General features: G+C 37.0%; 1 protein-coding gene across 6 annotated transcripts in view; it reads right to left on the reverse strand.

Annotated features, from left to right (window-relative positions):
- Positions 1-19,437, reverse strand: part of mapkap1 (MAPK associated protein 1) — a 240,995-nt gene that overhangs the window by 188,638 nt on the left and 32,920 nt on the right. For 4 of the 6 annotated variants that reach the window (XM_078549907.1, XM_078549906.1, XM_078549909.1 and 1 more), the window contains 3 exons: positions 12,012-12,336; positions 10,329-10,418; positions 8,029-8,177 (listed from right to left, as the gene is read on the reverse strand). In XM_078549907.1, coding sequence (XP_078406033.1) covers positions 8,029-8,177; positions 10,329-10,418; positions 12,012-12,336 — 564 coding nt within the window. Of the gene's footprint in view, positions 1-8,028; positions 8,178-10,328; positions 10,419-11,989; positions 12,337-19,437 lie in introns of those variants that run through there. The other 2 variants (XM_078549911.1, XM_078549910.1) reach the window with 2 other exon arrangements.

Here is a 19,437-nt window from a genome sequence, read left to right on the forward strand (position 1 = left end):
GAATAGCCACCTTCACTGAACTGCTAAATGTGCTAAGCCAATTCTGTACTAACATAATTGAGGCACACAAGTCCACAGAACTGATTCAGCATTAATTTCCAGATCGCATGCACCACAATGAGAAATTACATCATGCTGGTAGACACTCCAGAAGAACTACTCTCCACGTTCCAAAATTGGCCTGCTATAAGCCAACAGGAAACTACAGTGTGCTTAAGTATAAAAAATGGGACTGTGATGCAGGACTAAGGAGCCACTCTACAACTGAGAATGGGGTAGCAAGATTTGTGAACAGAACAGAGAGACATGCACATAACTTTCCCATTGTGACTGTGCAAATAACCAGCTTCACATCAGTGATACCTAATCACATTTCACAGCTCTTTTTCCTGTGTCCTTCCATTTTTTTTTCCAAATGTTCATCTAATTCCATCTTGAATGCCATGACTGATGTGCATCAATAGCCAGATAGATTCAATTTCAAATAAACTTTTGCGTGGAAAATATCTTCTAACCAGCCCCGCACCACTTTTATGCGTCTGGTATAATTCTAAATTTATGCCTCTTATGTTACTGATTCAATCACCAGTGGAAACAATTTTTTTTACCTTATCAATCCCTTTCAAAAGATTTCTCCACTTGTTATTAGAAACTTTGAATGAAAGAGATTCCAAATGTAAGTGCAAAGGGATGGATTTCAAGAAAGCAATCAATATATCGGAGCCTCATTTAAAAGGCTGTTAAAGGTATAGATTGCTTGTTACAGAAGTGTAGAATATTGCACATTATATCTCACCAAATGGGATCATTTAACATACTCAGACAGTTGTCATATAGCACTATAGGTAATAAAAACACAACAAGGTTACACACTACTGCACAAATGCATTTACCTCTTTCATGTTATAATATAAAATATAAACAGAAAATGCTCATTATACTCAGCAGGGTATTTTAAGGATTTTCTGGTGTTTCAGATTTCCAGCATCTGCATGATTTTGTTTTTGTATCACATGTCTATCAGCTATAAGAAATCATTTAAAGCTATATATAAACACAAACCAAAAAATGAAATAAAACTAGCCTGAGGATTTAGATCAACTATTTAGATTAACTATTCAAGCCATGTTTGTACCATTTGCAATATCATCTGAATCCGTCCATCTAATTACTTTGTAATTCATTTGGAGGTAAATTTATCCTCCAAATAGCATTTCATTAACTGCAAATAAGTCACATTGTACATTAAGTCACTTAAAAGTCGTAGTTGCATTCCTGAAAACTGCAACTTTAAGTGAAACAACTTGAAGAAAAATCACATTTTCCCATTAAAACCAATGTAACAGATGCAGTTAGGTTCTGTAGGAGCTACCTCTTCAGAAAAATATTAAAACATTATACCCTGTAAGTTGAAATGCTTTACGCTATTAAATTCCTATATTGCTAAATGAAATAAATTTGAAAATAAAATAAACTTTAAAAAAAAAGAAATATGGTAACTTTCTATTTACCTCCCACTCTCTGCCAATCATACTTCCCAAACCTCTGGCTTGCCACGCAACCTGCTCTCTGACTCTCCTGGTCACTGCCCTCTAACTTGTGGCTTCTTCCTCTCCTTAACCCACCCTCCCGCTGCTGACTCTCCAATTTGTGGCCTCTCCCGCTTCTTAATCCATTCCCTCTCGTTGCCAACCCTCTGACTTGTGACCTTTACCGTTCCAACTCACCCTCTCACCAATCCTTCATCTCGCTGAATCTCCTGCCCACCGTTTCCCTATCCTGGACCCTCGTTGTGAGCAAGGGTTCTGAGATGAGCATCAAGGGGCAGGAGAAGCAATGGTCAGCAGCAAAAGAAAGCGTGAGGGAGAGGGAAAGGCCACTTCAAAATGGTGCTGAACGGGTCATGTGGCCCTACATCAGGCTAGCACAAAATGTTAAAATGAAACGCAACACCAAATGAGAATATAGGCCCCATTAACTAACTGACAAACCAAAACAACATAAAAAGGGGCAACGCTAAGCGAGGACTTACTGTATTGGGTTATCCTAGGTAGCTCCGCTTCAGTAGGTGTGACATACTTTAATATCTCCTGGCCTGCTCAATTCCAATTGTTTGAATGTTATAATTTTTCTTAAACCAATAATCAGTGTTTTTGATATTCATCCCAATAATGCATTTTAGTCTACTCTTAATGTTATAAAACAAATGGTACACAACTGAAATTCTTAGCCTAATAAAAGTTGAATGCAAACAAGATTTTGTTAGCATACCATTATTCCAAAAAGCTACTAAAACTATTAGCAAATGTTAATTGCTACTACATTTATCTTAATTTTCACTATGGGCTGTTTAATGTGAAATATTTCCGTTATGTTCTAAACCAAATCTAAAAGAGCTGGTTCTATCAACACTTGCAAAAATTAACACTAAAGCAATTAGCACTTATGGAATTATTCCCCTTCCCCCATTTTCTTTTCACTGTTTCATCATAAAGTCACAAGTTAACCTGCATGAACTAGCATAATTCCTCTTCCACAGATGCCTGTCAAAAAGCAAGCTGTCAAATCCCTATTCTGCTACTTAATGGAAAATAGCAACCTTCTATAATTCCTGTTTGTCAAACATATTTGGTTGTGACTATCTTTCAAATGCTCTTCTCACACTTCCACTCTGGGTTATTTATGAATACACTGAGGCCCACAAATGAGACCTTCTGCAAAAAAAAAACTATTTACTGCCATAATTTGACTTTCTTATGAACAGAACGATAATTGCCTCATTACACTTTTCAGCGTAACTAAACCGTGTGTACCACCAAAGCATTTCATCAAAAAGCAGCTGGAGGCTGAGGCAGATACATATGTATAACTCCAGAATAAAAACTGCACAACTTGGTAAACAACTAAGGATTTTGGCATATGTGCACCTCCCACTTACAACATGAGATTTCAATGGTATGGTGGTTGAAGAATGGAACTATCAGGCATCATACAATAGGAAAAATAACACGTAAACCAATATACTTTTTCTTGAGCAATACACTTTTTATGCGATGCCCTTAATTCGTCACTTTAAACTGCTTCCATCATCTGCGCCAGACCTGTAACGGTCAGCCCGTCACATTTGTGTGATACAACTCAAAATTCTCTTGAGACAACCCAACTTTGAAAGGGCAAAATGTGGAATGGTATCCCTTAATGTTTTTTTGCAATTTATGCGCTCATAGGTAAAATTCATATGCTCATTAAGCTGTGCTGAAAATCTAATAACATTAAATGTTACAAGCAAGTGATGTCAGAATTACAAAGAATTTTTTAAAAATTACACTTATGTAGTACATGTCAGAGTGAGTTCCTCTGAAATTTTGGGGGCAATTTTCCCTGGATACTTTATGCACTATAAAGCCTCTGAAGTGGCCAACATGGGGTCATAAGCTGTAGTGCCGGTTCAGCATAAAACACCAGCACGTTGTTGGAGAAGTTCAGCACACGCTGGGAACAGCTGCCCAGAGGATCATTAAGGGTTGAATGACAATTAAATTGCCTGCTAGCGCTCATTAAAGAGGCAGTAGGTCATTTTGGAGCCTCGTGTTTGACCTAACACTCTAACAGCGACCAGCTGATTGGGAGTAAACCAGCCTTTGCCGAGGTTTGTGAGCACTACTTAAAAATGTCACTTTTCAGTGTTCGCTTGCAGCTGGGTTTTATATAGGACTTTTAAAACATAATCAAAAGACTATCCTGGACGCTTTGTCAAGATTTCACCAGCACTATATCAACGTTTATTCTTCAAATTTTCCGAGGGCTTCAGCTAAAACCATTGAATGCTGTACTAGCTTACAGCAGTCAGCAGGAAAGTAGTAGTGCTTGGTCATAGCCATCCACTTGGTTTGCAGGAGGGCATAAGAGCAGCACTAGCTGTTAATGTTATTGTACTGTTACGGTCAAGGGTAAACAGGTGGAGGGCATTGATTAAGTAGCTTGACCACATATTTTCATTTAATAAGTTTCCGTTATAGTTTTGTTTTTGTTAGTGTTCCTTTAAGGGGCTGGTCATTAGTTTTGTTCATTTTGTTTTATTGTTATACTCAAAGGAATATAAAAATGGGCTGCTTGCCCCTTTAAGAGGCTGTCAATTAGTTTATTTGTTTATCTGATACTCAAGAGTATAAAAAAGGACTGCTGCAACACTGGTTTCTGTCCCTTAACCAATCTTATAGCCATAGTACCACTGTCCCTTTAATTCCAGTAGCTTTACTTTTGCTAGCAAGCCTATTATGTTTTACTTCATCAAATACCTTTTGGAAGTCCATTTACACAGCATCAACCGCACTGCCCTCACTAACCCTCTCCTTTCTTGAAAGAGCTTGATCAAGGTAGTCAAACACTATTTTCTTTTAACAAATTCATGCTGGCCATTATTCATTAATCCACACTTTTCCAAATATCAATTAACTTTGTACCAGAATATTGTCTTTGAATGCTTTCCCACCACTGACATTAGGCTGGACTAATCTGTTGTTGTTGGTTTTATCCCTCTCCCCTTTTTTAAAACAGGAACATAACATTTGCAATCCTTCAGTCCACTGTTATTACTCCCTTATCCAAGGAGAGTTGCAGGATTATGGCTGGAGCTTCCGAAATTTCAGTTCCTCCAACAGTAACCTAGGATGTATCCTATCCAAACCAGTTGGCTTTTCTATTTTGAGGACTGTTACCTTTTAGGTACATCCTCTTGATCTATTTTTATCCTATCCAATGTCACTACTACATCCTCATTTACTGTTACTTTGACAACTTCCCTTCCTCTAGTGAAGAGAGATGCAAAGAACTCATCTAGTATGTCTGCTATCCTCTTTTCCTGCATAAGATTCGCTCCTTTTCAGTCCCTAATGGGCCTCACCCTTCATTTGATGACCTTTTAACTATGTGTGTATTTATAAAATACTTAGGGTTCCCTTTTATGTTGGCAGCAAATCTAGTCTGATATTCTCTCTATGACCCCTGTTCTCTTTCTTTAGATTGCCTCTGTACTTCTTTTATAGTATATTTCAGAAATTAAATTTAAGTTATTAGTTAAGCCAATGAGAAAAACAATATACTGGATTCTTTTCAACTACAGGCGGATTTAACATGTCATCTTACAAGTGTGATTTGCTCACCATATATTACAATTCTTTCAATCATATGGGTATATTTTAAAAGTCTATTCAAAACAGGAGATATGTGGGAAAGGTGTACGACATTCTTCCCAAGTGACAAGAAAGTCCAGACCTAAATTTTTTGGAGGATCTACTTTTCATTCATAGCCAGATAGAAGGTGCACACAAACCAGAAATTAATTTAGAAGATTGTAGTGTAATTGATAAATGTAAAAACATTAGAAGAGTTCATTCCTGCAGTCGCAATTATCACCTAAAGAACAAGATCAAGTAAGTTTCTAAACAAATCATTCCATGTCATTTATTTATAATATGCAGCTTAATTTGTTTGTGTACTTTTATTCCAATCAAGCTCTACATTTCCACTAGAAATTACTATGTCAGAATATTTAACTGTTTTGGCAAGGTCTTTGTTGTTAAATACTTTTCAATCTATCTGTGATCAATCCCATTGGATGAGGTAGCATAGTTGAGGAAGAAATCATAAATTTTAATTACTGAACTTTGTACAACATGCACCATGGCAAAAAGTTCAAGGCAGGCATTAAACTCTGTCTTTATGTACATGCATCATGATATCTGTTCTCGAGAAAGATGTTAAACAAGTCACAACATGCTTTAATCACAACATCCGTAGGAAATTAATAAAATGCAGCTGGGGTTTACAATAACAGTAAAATGTAACTTACTGAACTATCATTCACTTTTTAAAGCTATTAGTCTGGACTCTTCTGAAGAAAGTCGTATTCGACTCAAAACATTAACTCTCTCTCCACAGATGCTGCCAGACCTGCTGAATATTTCCAGTACTTTATTTTTATTTCAGATTTCCAGTATCCACAGTATTTTGTTCTTACTTCTATTAATCTACACTGTCTCACATTTCATTTAGCTAAATTTAGACCATGCCTCACCATATAAACATTTTTGGAAAATTGTACAGAACAGGGGATGGTCAAGAAGAAATACAGTAAAGCATATAATTCAATTTGGTATGGGGCAAAGCAAGGAGCGAAATAAAGACCTCCCAGTTAAGATAGAAATTAAGATATATAAGGTAAACAGGTCAGTTGTTTTCCTTAAAAAGTTATACACTTTTTCTCCTAAACCTGCTCTTGAAACATAATCACATATCACACTGAGGCAAAAAGTACCAAATCTGTGGTTAAAAAATAATTGAAATCAGAGTAAACTGAGTGAAAAAAAGCGCAAAAGCAAAATGTTCTTTTGTCTCAATATCTTCCAAAGTGAAAATTATAAAACTACAAAATAATCTGTACATTTTGATAAGAATAAACATATTGCAAGGTTTTTCTAAAAAATGCATTAAAACTATTTTTAAAAAATCTTGCTTCATTTGCAGTTCAGCTAGATTAAAAATGCGTTTAACTGTGAGACTTTTGTAGTATTAGGAACATAGGAAATAAGAGCAGGAGTAAGCCATTCGGCCCATCAAATCTACTCTGCCATTCAAACAGATCATGGCTGATCATTTACCACGTGCCACTTTTCCCCACTATCCCCATATCCCTTGATGTCACTGGTATCCAGAAATCTATCAATTCTGCCTTGAACATGCTCAATTATTGAGCTTCCACAGACCTCTGAACCAGCCAGGGGAAACATCCTATCCAGATCTACCCTGTCACACACTAACAATTATGTAGGTTTCAATGAAGTTACCTCTCAATCTTCAAAACTCTGGAGAATACAGCCCCAGTTTCCTCAATCTCTCTTCATAAGACAATCCTGTCGTCCCAGGGATTAGTCTGATGAACCTCCATTGTGCTCCCTCTATGGCAAATACATCCTTCCTTAGAAAAGGAGACCAAAACTGTACACAATCCTCCAGTAGTGGTCTCACTAAGGCTCTATGCAACTGCAGCAAGACATCTTTACTCCTGTACTCAAATCCCCTTGCAATGAAGGCCAACATACCATTTTCCTTCCTTATTGCTCGCTGAACCTGCATGCTAGCTTTTAGTGACTCATGAACGAGGAAAACCAGGTCCCTTTGGATATCAACATTTCCCATTCTCTCACCATTTAAGAAAGTATCTGCCTTTCTGTCTTTTTTTCTACCAAAGTGGATAACTTCACACATTCACATTATATTCAATCTGCCATGCTCTTGCCCACTCACTTAGCCTGTCCAAATCCCCTTGAAGCGTCCTTGCGTCCTCCTCACAACTCGCATTCCTATCTAGTTTTGTGTCCCAAATCTTAGATATAGATTGTGAACAGCTGTGGCCCAAGCAATGATCCTTGCAGTATCCCACTAGTAACAGCCTGTCATCCAAGAATGACCCATTAATATTTACTAAGTAAACACTGTTCCAAGTAACTGCAAAGGCAGTGACATGGAATACTGAACAAAAAATGTAGACATTAATCAACACATAACTAACGGTTTTCATTCAGTGAGAAGTGTGTAGAAAGCAGTACTGCACCAGAACAAAGCAGTTGAATGGGGGTTCATGTGTTTCATTTAATCAAATAGGGGGATATTTCTTCTAAGAGTTATTTATAGCAAACTTATAAATACAATTATAATTTTACTAAGGAAAGCCCAGAGGAAATCTTCCCCAGAGAATTCTTCATCAAATTAACTGTACTGCAGTGAGGAGTTGTCAAGCACAAGTCAGACTGCCCACTAAGTGCTTAGAAAATAAAAACAACAGTGGACTGGTCTTGCAATTTTCAAGCAGCTGCCTGACCCCATAAATTCAGTTAACAACCACCTAATTTTTTTGTCAAACCAATAATTTAGATTGTTAGTTGATATAATGTGGCTTTGCTTATTCTCTAGTGATATTTCCAATAACTGGGATGTAGTGTAAAATGTGAAATCTTTTTCTGCACCAACCTTGCCATCAAATTTGGAATACTCATTAAATGGGTTGTTCAGCTGCTGCGGACACTGTTCAAGTCGTATGGAAAGCGTAGACGGTTTTCCGGTATTCAGTGGTTTTGCGCGGAAGTCCTTCTTTTCAAACAAGGAGCCTAATTCTTCAGCTGAAGTTGGGGAGGAAGTATGTTTGGATATATCAGTTATTCTATTTATGATTTAATGGTTAATTACATATGGAGTTTAAAATAAGCAGAAGTTTAGAAACACTTGTTCTCTAATATTCAAGGAGGTGTCCTCCATAGCTAATATCTTATTGTTTTTATGCAGCAAGTAAACCGGCACAATTTTTACTTCCTTCAGGGACACTGCTTTAAAATTGTGCAAGATCAAGGGGCTGCACTGAAATATTCCCATCCATCTGGAATCTGTTCAGGGTTTAGGGATTGACAGAAATTTTAAGAACGTCTCAAGTTTAGGGCCATGAAGGCCTTGGGGCTTATGGGCTTGGAAGGTGTGGCCCATTAAATAAACTAGCAAGTAATAAAAATACAAGTTAATATAATATTTAATATTTTATGTTGTTAAAAGCTCTATTTAAGCAGTAATTAAATAGAAAGCCCCTTCAAAAAAAAAAGGAGGCTACCATGGAAATATTGTTCTTCACTTTGAGTAATTTCAACCACCAGTTATGAAATGAGGTATCTGATCAGAGGTGGTGAATTCCTGACTTTAACAGTGGAAGAACAATTAATTCAGAGGTACAACTGCTACAATCAATTTGTTCAATAATTAAATAAACTCAGTCATGGTCCCCTTCCAAATTATTCAGTATACATATATTAAAAAGAGACAGTCACAAATTGTCCCATCAGACTTTTTTCTCCCCATTCAAACTTATTTCACCAAAGAGGTAAATAACCATAAGTAAAATTTGCAGAGTAAAAATAAGTGCTGAAATTTCTCCTGTTCCAAATCAAGCATCAACTCTAAGCTATAGGTCAAACATTCCATCATTCAATCATCAGCAGTTCATGCTAAAAGGTGACCCTTCACTATATATTTCCATGTGACTGCAGTCATAATACTTCAAAAAAAATCTACATTTGTCATATAACCTTCAAACCTTTTCATAACCAGAGAAACCTAACAAAAGGGTTTAATATAGAATTGAATTGTTTTGTTGGGGATCTATTCCATAGCCTAATCGAGGGGGAAAACAGGAAGTGCAATAATGGTCAGAGAAGTGCTCCAATTTCTAATCTTACGTGCATTCTCTCTTCCTATAATCACATTTAATTTAAATAAAGGATAATATTTTCAGAAGTATTTGGTGAAATCTTTATTACTTAGGGAGGGAGAACACCCAGACATAAAGTTTAATAAAGATGATAATTGTATCTATGTAATGTGTTGATTTCATTTATCATAATTTTTAATGTTAAATTTGTGAAGAAAGAACAATGTTTTAGAAAAGAAACTATTCAGCTGCACAAGTTATGATGTTGTTTAATGATGGGATTTTTTATTACTTGGGGTGCAAAGTGAGAGATAGGATCGGTGCCTGCTCTTTTGGGGCTGTGAAAGATCAGTAGTGCTGATCTGAAAAAAATAAACAACTTAAGCGTTTTAAGTTAGCAAAGGAACATTCGCCTCTTATAAAATTTTGAAATCTACAACCTTTTCAAATTAATTCTAATTTGCACTTCGCTTCATAAGCTTGCTTTGGAACTACGTTCATTGGTGCATGAATGATTATAAGGGAGGATACACTGAAATCTTACTGTCTCATTGCTACAATAAACAGTGCAATATTTCTGCATTAATGCACCAGTCAATCTCTACATTATATATTTGTATTGGGGGCTATGTTCGTGATTCTTCCAAACACAATAGGTTTTAAATTATTCACACTTTCTGAAGATGCGTTTCAGTAATTTTAAGAAATGGCAGCGTTAACCATATCTACCAATATTAATTTTAAAACAGACTTAAAATAGATCTGAGTTTTTCCAGCTATTTTTGTTTTTGTTCTAGATTTCCAGCATCCGCAGTATTTTGCTTTTATCTTAAAATAGATCCATCCATTAACTCAGCACATTTGAATACTGCATTAAGTTGTCATTAAATTTTGTTGTAAGAAAGCACAATTGGACATTGTACTTCAGAAACTAAGTTTTTTCTCTATCTATAGTTTCGGCAATATTGAAAATCATTTAGGCTAAAAGTTTTTTTTAAATGGAAGTAAATTACAACACTCAAACTCCAGAGAGAAAATAATCAAATGTGTTTTTTAAATTATACAAAACATGCTTTACCTGAATGTATGGCATTCCTTTCTTTCCACTGAACATTTTTACATTTAATTTGATTTTGTCGTTCTTTTCTTAACCGTTCGAGCCTTTGAGCTGCAAGAGAAGGAAAAAAAAAGAAAAACTAAAAACAAAAAAAATCATTGTCTGGGGAAGTCAGCAATAAAAGTGTCATAATGAAATACACTTACACATTTTAAATGGGTATTTTATATTGTATTATAACTATGTCAAACGTTCATAAATTTTCAAAGATGACACCACAGCTATACAAATACCAACAAAATTCTGAAAATGTTCATGATTAATAATTGAATTTAAAAGGCATAAAACATTAATAGAGCTCATAAAGAATTTCAACAGTGCAGAGAATATTAAAATGTAAAAACATGTGTGATTAATAAGCCAGTTCACAACCATAAATCATTAATAATGTTTCTTCCAGAAATGTTAATGGTTAGTAAATGTCGATTGACTACTGGTTTATAACAAATAAAATTACCTGGGATTTCTTAAACTCAAAAGAAGTCAACTAAGTTTCCTGTTAGGAGGTTTTTTATTTATTATCAAACTAAAATAACAAGGGACTGGGTGTCTTGAACACAGAGTTGTGAAGTGAAAATGGACAGCAAATCCAGTTGAAATTTTGGGACCTGAAGGAGTGCAAACAACTAATTTTGCTCATATTTACTGCAGCATTCATAAAATCTCTCAAGTCTATAAAGGAGACATTAGGCTGCATTTCCATTTCTCATAATGAACATTTAAATTTTTTAGTGAATCACTAACATTCTTTTTGAGACAGATTTTTGTAGGAAAAGCGTCAACAAATTAGATGCATTCAACAGCACAATGAACTGCACTGTTTAATTGGAAAGCTTGAGGGTCAAATATTAAATTAGGTAGTTAACTGCCACAATTAATACATCAGGAAAAATACATGCATGAAATTTGCCATTACATTTCATAAAAACATTTGTTTGAAAGAGATCACTTGTGCGAGTTTGATGCAGTTGGGACTTCTACTATGAATTCCACGAATTAGACTGGGTGGGACTAGATGCCCTGACTAAATCTTTCACTCTCAAGGTTTAAATTAAACACATTCTGGATTGTGTATTTAAAAGCTGAACAAGTGCATAATTTTCCAAATAAAATATTATTGAGTGAGTTTAAATAGGGGATGGGGAAGTACATGAGAGAAATTCCTTGCTGCTCAACAATGTCAGAATCCTGTAAGAAAATAGTAAAGTGCTTACTTTAATTATATCAAAGTCATTCTTTTACTCTTTCCTCTTGGCCTGGAGGTGCAAAATGCCACAGAACCTATGGTTCACATACAAAACTCCCTCCATTCAAACGCCAATGACTTACGATTTACAGTTCTACTAAAAAAGTCAAGATTTTTATTTTAAACCCTTATTCTGAACATGTTCTCCAATAGATTGATCATGTAATAACCAAAACGCACAAGTTATTTCAAAACTGAAATAAATCTTGCCAATTTAGTAATTTACAGAGATTTCTTTGAAGTCCAACCAAAATACCAAATTAAATTAAAACAATGAATTTTGCCATCTACAAAATAATACAAAATGTTACTACGGGGGTTATGGAGGTAACTCATAAATGGAGTACACTATAAACTAGTAACACTTCTTACTCACCCAAGATGTATTTAGGTTTTACCTGTGTTTGATCGTCTCCGAATACCAAAATCCCAGCTTGAGGTAATATCAACTGATTGCGAGTAGTCATAACCCTGAGTCTCAGCATTCCCTTCCCCCTGCACATTTGTCCTGATGCTGCTGGGTATAGGAGCATACAACTTCTCCAGGTCAACATCATGGTCAATAAGAACCATCTCACACATCCCTGTGTCATCACTAGTGACATGCGACTGACGAATGTGGGCCAGGATAATAGCAGGGTTGTCCAGAAAGGCCATTCTTTTGATGAAGCAGCTTCTTTGAAAATTATTTTCTCTCTTCCATGTTACATCCTGAATGCCGAGCTGAAAATACAATATTCAAAATCAATAGGATAAATTCACAAAGTATTGCAATAACTCTGATCAAACCAGAACTTTGAAATAAATACAAAGTTGCTTCTGTTTCCTACTTAACCGAAAATCCTCAGGTTGACACCACTTCCAAACTGTGACAAAATTTCAACGACAAAATATTTCATCACAGTTTTACACATGAATGGATCGTTTCAGCAATATATCCCCTGCAACTACATAGTTTTAATGCTGTGAATTTTATATTTAACAAAGCTCAGATAGTATTAAATATTATTTTTTCTGATAGAGAGTAATCAATTTATAATCAGAAAATGTACCTACATAGATTTGCATATTTAAAATCTAAAGCACAAAAACACACCATTCACCCCAACTGCAATACTTGTACTCCACACAAGCCTCCTAGCACTCTAGTTATACCCCAATATGCCTCTATTCTCTTTTCCCTCATATATGCATTAAGCCTCCTATTAATTGTGTCAATGCTACCTGCTTCAAATGCACCTTGTGAGAGTTATAAGTTCTCGATATTTTATTAAGATATTCTACAACTCTACAGACTTCATTATTATAGTCCTTTGAGATAGAAAATCAAAAGAGGTCAGTCAGTTTCTTTTCTTCATGATACACAAATATATTTTTGAGAAGCCAGGTGATGCAATGAATGCTTCTCTTTCAGAAATCCTGGAAACCCAGAGAGTGAAAGTGAACTTTGGTAGGGGTGTAAAACAGACAGTAATGGGCCAGTTGCCTGTTATACACACCTCCCAATCTTCCTTTCCATTGCAGTTCGTGGAAAGGAAATTCAGGAGAGGTGTATAACTTGCAACTAATTAGTTTCTGCCCACTTTGAGCTCTGCTGGTGCACAATTTCATTCCCCATTTCATTTTAACCCATACAGAAGACCTGAAAAAGGTGCTCAGGAACTGCATGAAATGAACTTCGGCAATCTCAATCCATCTGAGAATGTTGAATCAGAACAACATCAATGTAAAGAGGTGAAAAATGCCAATCATCTATTAGTTTCCCACATTCACAATGAATCAAGTTACTTGGTTCCCTCGACTTACAGCTCAAGCAGATCCTTTCTTGCAGCATGACCTTGTAGTGTTAAAGGTGGTCCCATGTGGTGCAAGATAAGCTCCAACAGATGGCATACAATGCAACCTCATATTTTGAGACCAAATGTCAGATACTGAATTGAAAGGAAGGTTGTTCATGTTTAAAATTTGAAGAATTCTTGGTTCAATTCAAGAAGAAAATGTTCACTAGCCATTTTCCTTTGGGACAGCAAGAAGGCAGTTCACTCAACCACATGGGACAACACCGAAGATTCCATGCTACCACAGTGAAGAAAAGAACACATCAGCCCAATGGGAAAAGACAGTTTCATTTGAGTATCACCCTAGTGTGAGCAGAGCAAAAAATTATTGCAAAATTCAAACCATATTAGCAACCCAAGATGACATAAGCTCATTATGGTAGGATGTTGAATAAGGAAGGGTGCAATGCCTCCCGCACGTCTATCAGCCTTATGACATGAAGTCTTCCATTCTTAAGTTTAAGTTAGTTTTTTTCTGTGTTCGTTCATGGGATATGGGCGTCTCTGGCTAAGCCAGCATTTATTGCCCTTGAGAAGATGGTGGTAAGCTGCCTTCTTGAACCCCTGCAGTCCATGTAGTATAGGTACACCCACAGTGCTGTTAGGGAGGGAGTTCCAGGATTTTGACCCAGCAACAGTGTTAACATTATGCTAGTCTTAATATCAGAAAATCTGATGAACTGATAGTCATTCAAGAGTAAATCTAGGTAAAAACACTAGCTGCACGTTTAACACAAGAACAAATGGATCAAAATTTCTCTGCAAACTTCAGAAACCTTACACTATGTATTTCTGATCAAGCACTTATTCCGACAATGCATTTTTACTCCAGCCCACTTCCCCTTCTGGACATCAGCAGGAAGTCAGAGCTTCTAAAAAAAAAAATCAATGCAAAATCAGTGTGAACAAAATGAATGTGATTCTATATATAGCACTACACATTTAAAATTTCCTTTCCTTCCCCTGCCAGAAAGCCAATAAGGCCATTCATTACAGTACTAATAGAACTTCGTTGGCATAGAATTCTACCGTGCAACAATAGTTAAAAATACTCAGTGCTGTAAATGGATAAGGTATCAAATGCCTAATACACGCACTGCAAAAAGAAATAAAAACACAGTTTGATTTTGGTGACAATGTAGCCTTCCACAGAAGAGTTTTAAAAAATCAACAACTCCCACCCCCACCCCATGCCCATATAGGCAAGCTCAGTGAGAAAGTGAACAGGTTTAGCTTTGAAATACAGGTGTTAGGACACAGTGATAATATCTCGCTCCTTTATTCACTAGTATTAAATCATATTATCTGATTCACACTGGGTTTGGAAAGCTTGCGTTAACAAATAAGGTTAGTTTTCATTCATGTACAATGAACCTTTCCACTTCAAACTAGGTTAGACAAAAAAATAGTTCTTTACGGAGACTGAATTTTACAAATATAGCCCAGCTTACAACTCAGAAATTAGAGGCAAATATCATTCTGCTGTTGCAAATTTTCACCCTCCCTCCTCTCCAGAAGGTTTCTTTTGGGGTAGAGCCACGAGTTACATTAACTCTTCAGTTAATGGGTTTTAAAGAATGGACTTAAAGGAGGAGACGGATGTGGAGAGTTGGAACGATTTAGGTACAACAGTCTAGAGGGTCGGGACTTAATAACTTGAAGGCACAGCTGCCAATGTTCAGGCAAAGGGAGGGGCGAACAGGAGGTTCTGTACGAAACATTGTCTTATCTACGAGATCCACAAATAAGCCCATAGGGATACCAACTGTGATTAAATGTATTTCTAGAGGTTTCATCACATGACTTGCCCCACACTCCAGTCATCAGTCAGCCAACACATCCATCCTTGTGGCGCATTGCCTTCCTATGCCAACTGGAAAGCAAAAGGACTCATTACCCATTGGATGATGCTTGACTGTCAGCCAAACAGATTTATTTTGCCCCATTTTCAATATTTTTATATCAGGTAAAGAGAAAAGTTCAAAGAAAATGACAAAAAAAAAACCTTTTTTTTAATGTCCCAATGATTTTTCTTCAGGGTTGTGCATAGCCTAGAGATTGATCTTGAATTCCTAGAGACTCCAGGCCAATCCTGGAGGGTTGGCAACTTTATCTGCCCATAAAACATGGCCAGACTGCTGATAGGTAGTTGCATGTATGTGCAGACCACACTGTCTGTCCATTCAGTCCCAGCAGGAATGCTATTTAGTTAGAAAACGAAGGAAAAGTACACATTTAAAAAGTGCCATTTTTAGTGGCCATGCTGGTGGCACAATTGCGAGTTCAGAGATTCTGCCGGGTCTTTCAAATCATAAATAGGTTCAACAAGGTAGATGCAAAGAAACTATTTCCACTTGAGTGGGTCCTTGGGACATAAATCTAAGGTGGTCAGTAAAAAATCAAAAAGAATATAGAAAAACAATTTTACACAAACTGTTGTGAGAATTTAAAACTCACTGCTACATGGTGCAGATGAAGAAAAATAGCAGAGACATATTTAAGGAAAGGCTTGACACCTACATGAGGAAGAAGGGAAGAGAGGAATTTGGGGCCAAGGTAGGAGGAAATAATTGGGGTGGACCAGACCAAATGGCTCATTTTTGTGCTATAGATGTGTAAATATCTGTGTCATTGTGCTTAATGTAGGAGCTGCTGTTCTAGATCTTAGGAATTTGAAATATACCACATGGATCGAGCTACACAAACCAGGAAAGCTCCTGGATCAGTCTATGTCAATATATTGATCTCAGCCAAGCAGCATGGAGAATAATTCAATTGGGCTTTGCATTCCTGGGCTATCAAGGAAACAGGAGGAGATAAAATGATGAGGTATGGTAGTTGTGTTTACCAATAATAATAATGTGCACATGCATGGATGGGCCACAAAGTGTGGTCATTTGGACAAGAAGTGTATGGAGTACTACTTGACTTTCATCAGGAAGGGGTGGGAGAAATTTAAAGAGCATTTGAAAATCTTCAAAGATTTAGTGCCATCGACTTCAAGTTTCTTCCCCATGTTAGATATTTGCCTTATGCCAGAGTAGAAAGCTTCCTTGGCTAAGACCTTCAAAAATAACAACAGAAAATACTGGAATTACAGAGTTTGTCAAAGATGCCAAGAACAAAGAATGGTGAATGTTTTGGATACAGACCTTTCTTCAGGACTGGGAACTGGAAGCCCTTTAATGAAATGAAACAAAACGATGGTGGCAAAGAAAGTAGGCAGGGTATCCAAACAGGATTTTGAAAAGGTGAAAACTGGCAGAGATTATCTAACTGAGGCAATTCAAAGACATTGAAAGCAAAGTGGTGAAATACAAACAGAAAACATTCTGCAAACAGGTAACATTCCGCAGGCTCACCACTCTGCAAAAAGCAAAAAGACCAATACTCCAAGTGCAAACTTGGAGCTCTCAGTGAAAAGGTTGAAAGAAGGCAAGTTGCTGGGGGGAAAAGGGTAAAAGGGAACAGAGGAGCTCAGAGGCAGGGGCCAGATTTCCAAGATGGAGCATCGGGGCCAATAAAGAAAGCACAGAGGTGTGGACAGCAGAAAGAGAGCAGAATCATGTCAGTCACTGAGCTAGGAATGGAGAACAATTAAGCTCATACCCCTGCTGAGGGGAGACTGTTTGAGTCATGAGGTGAGTGCTCAATGCGCATCAAAAAATTGCAAGTGCGCCTGGTTCTTACTGCCTAAAAACAAATTTTAAAAGTTTTATATTAAAACCACACAAGGCTAAGGGTAACATGGAATGGAATTTCAGAACAGCTACAACATAGATTGAGTTAATGACACTGAAGAGTTGGAGCAACAGCATGTGTGCAATGGCACAAGGTAGAGTGAAGATTGTGTGAAAAGCAGAGTGGTGTCATTAAAATGTTGACTATCATGGCAGATATCCATGATTGGCTGCATCCAAAGTATTAACATGATCCCATGTGAATGAATCCAAAGCAGAGGCGGTGGCATAGTGGTGCTATCGCTGGACTAGTATTCTACAGACCCATGGTAATGCCCTGGGGACCGGGCTTTGAATCTCACCATGGCAGATAGTGAAATTTGAATTCAATAAAAATCTGATGACCACGAAACCATCGCCGATTGTCAGAAAAGCCCCATCTGGTTCACTAATGCCCTTTGGGGAAGGAAGTCTGCTGTCCTTACCTGGTCTGACCTACATGTGACTCCAGGCCCACAGCAATGTGGTTGACTCTTAAATGCCTCTGAACAAGGGGAGTTAGGGATGGGTAATAAATGCTGACCTAGCCAGCGGTGCCCACATCCGAGGAACGAATTAAAAAAATTGTGAAAACAGGTTTATGCATATATTTTTAAAATCTAGTTATTAAATTAAAAAAAAATATAAACTCAGTTATGTATTTGTTCAATGAAGATTTCAAAAATATTATTACTGACAGAAAAATTTAAAAGCATGAAGGTTAGTTGATTTAAGACAGTGGTTCAATGGTATTGCATCATGAGGGGGGAAAAAAGCAGATTCTACGGTCATCATAGTGGTTGTGTGTGCAGAGAACATTTTAATTGGTTAAGCTACCATCCCTGTTTATGGTGGTTGCTGAATACAAAATTTGTCTAGTCATTTTCCCTAGCATCACTTTCCACAGAAGCTGTCTGAAAAGAATGCAGCTGTTAGAATGTAAACATTGAAATGTATTGTTATGCACATAGCAAAAAAAAAGTGACCTGCAAAAAACATGACTCCTGCTGTAAATATTGCATACCAGTGTAAACAGAAATATCCAATTGTTTGCTTCAATAATAATAAACTGAAAGTGCACCAATTACTCATTGATAGAAAAAATACTAGTTCCCTCAAGATGGGAATGAAAATTCAAAAAAGTGTGATTAAAATGCATACATCCTAATTCACAGCTATTAAATATTCAAATGTTTTTCAACTATTCACAGTTCTCAACATTACAGCACTGTAACAAGTAGTAGGAAAGTAATCTGCCTACTTTTCCAATTCTTCATTGGATTTTGTGGTCTGTGAACTTACTGCACGTTTAATTCCTATGTCAACATTTATAATGGTGAGAGCTTATGTAAACCTGCCATGTTGGAATTATATCCTCCCCATTGGAGGTATTGCAGTGCTACCAATGGAAGGAGGGTGCAATTGCAGCATGACAAGTTTATACAGGCAATTCTCATCGTGAATGTGGAAATAGGCATTTATGATGGAAAATTATAAAAATAATGGCAGAATGTATGACTTTAAAATGACAGCTGACATATACTTGCTTGCCCTGGTCAAATTATGCCCTAATCTCTCACACTGTTTCACATATTGCTACTTACAATGCCATAGAAGATCAACTGATAACCTTTAAAATTCCCTCTCTAGACAATTAGCATTTTCCAAACTATGCCCTTAACCCAACTGTCAAATGGAGTAAGGGGCAAATGAAACTACAGGGAGAAGATCCAACAATCTTAGATCTCCAGGAAATGTCGCCCTGACCCCCTGAAATCAACTGTGCCAAACTACAGGGTATTAATCCAACCCTAAAGCCCAGGTTATTAACTCGGGCCAGCCACATTGCATAGTTAAACCTATAATCCCATCAGTACATTGTGGACTAAAGAGTCTTTGATATTTCAGCTTTCTATACTTATCCACCTAACTTTAAATCCTACTCAGAAAACTATATATTTTAATTTTTAAAATGCGTTGGCAGGCTAGGGGAATGGGTTGGCCTTTTCCTTTGATACGTTTAAAATAGTTCTGAGAGGTTGCGTGGTGCGATGGGTTGCATCCCTGCCTGAGCCTGGAGCTCTGTGTTCGAGCCCTACTCCAGGACTTGATGGTAATGGAAGGCACGCTCATAACTTGGCCAATGCTTGATGTGGAGAGGCGTCCCTCAAGCTATAGCTTCTGGCGACAGGCTAATGACCTGTTCCAGGAAAAAACAGCTACGGAAACAGATGCAAGCATGTGCTTCATCTGGTTGGTGCATCTCT

Source organism: Cetorhinus maximus, chromosome 10 (genome assembly GCF_964194155.1).
Source record: "Cetorhinus maximus chromosome 10, sCetMax3.hap1.1, whole genome shotgun sequence".
Classification (NCBI taxonomy): Eukaryota; Metazoa; Chordata; class Chondrichthyes; order Lamniformes; family Cetorhinidae; genus Cetorhinus; species Cetorhinus maximus.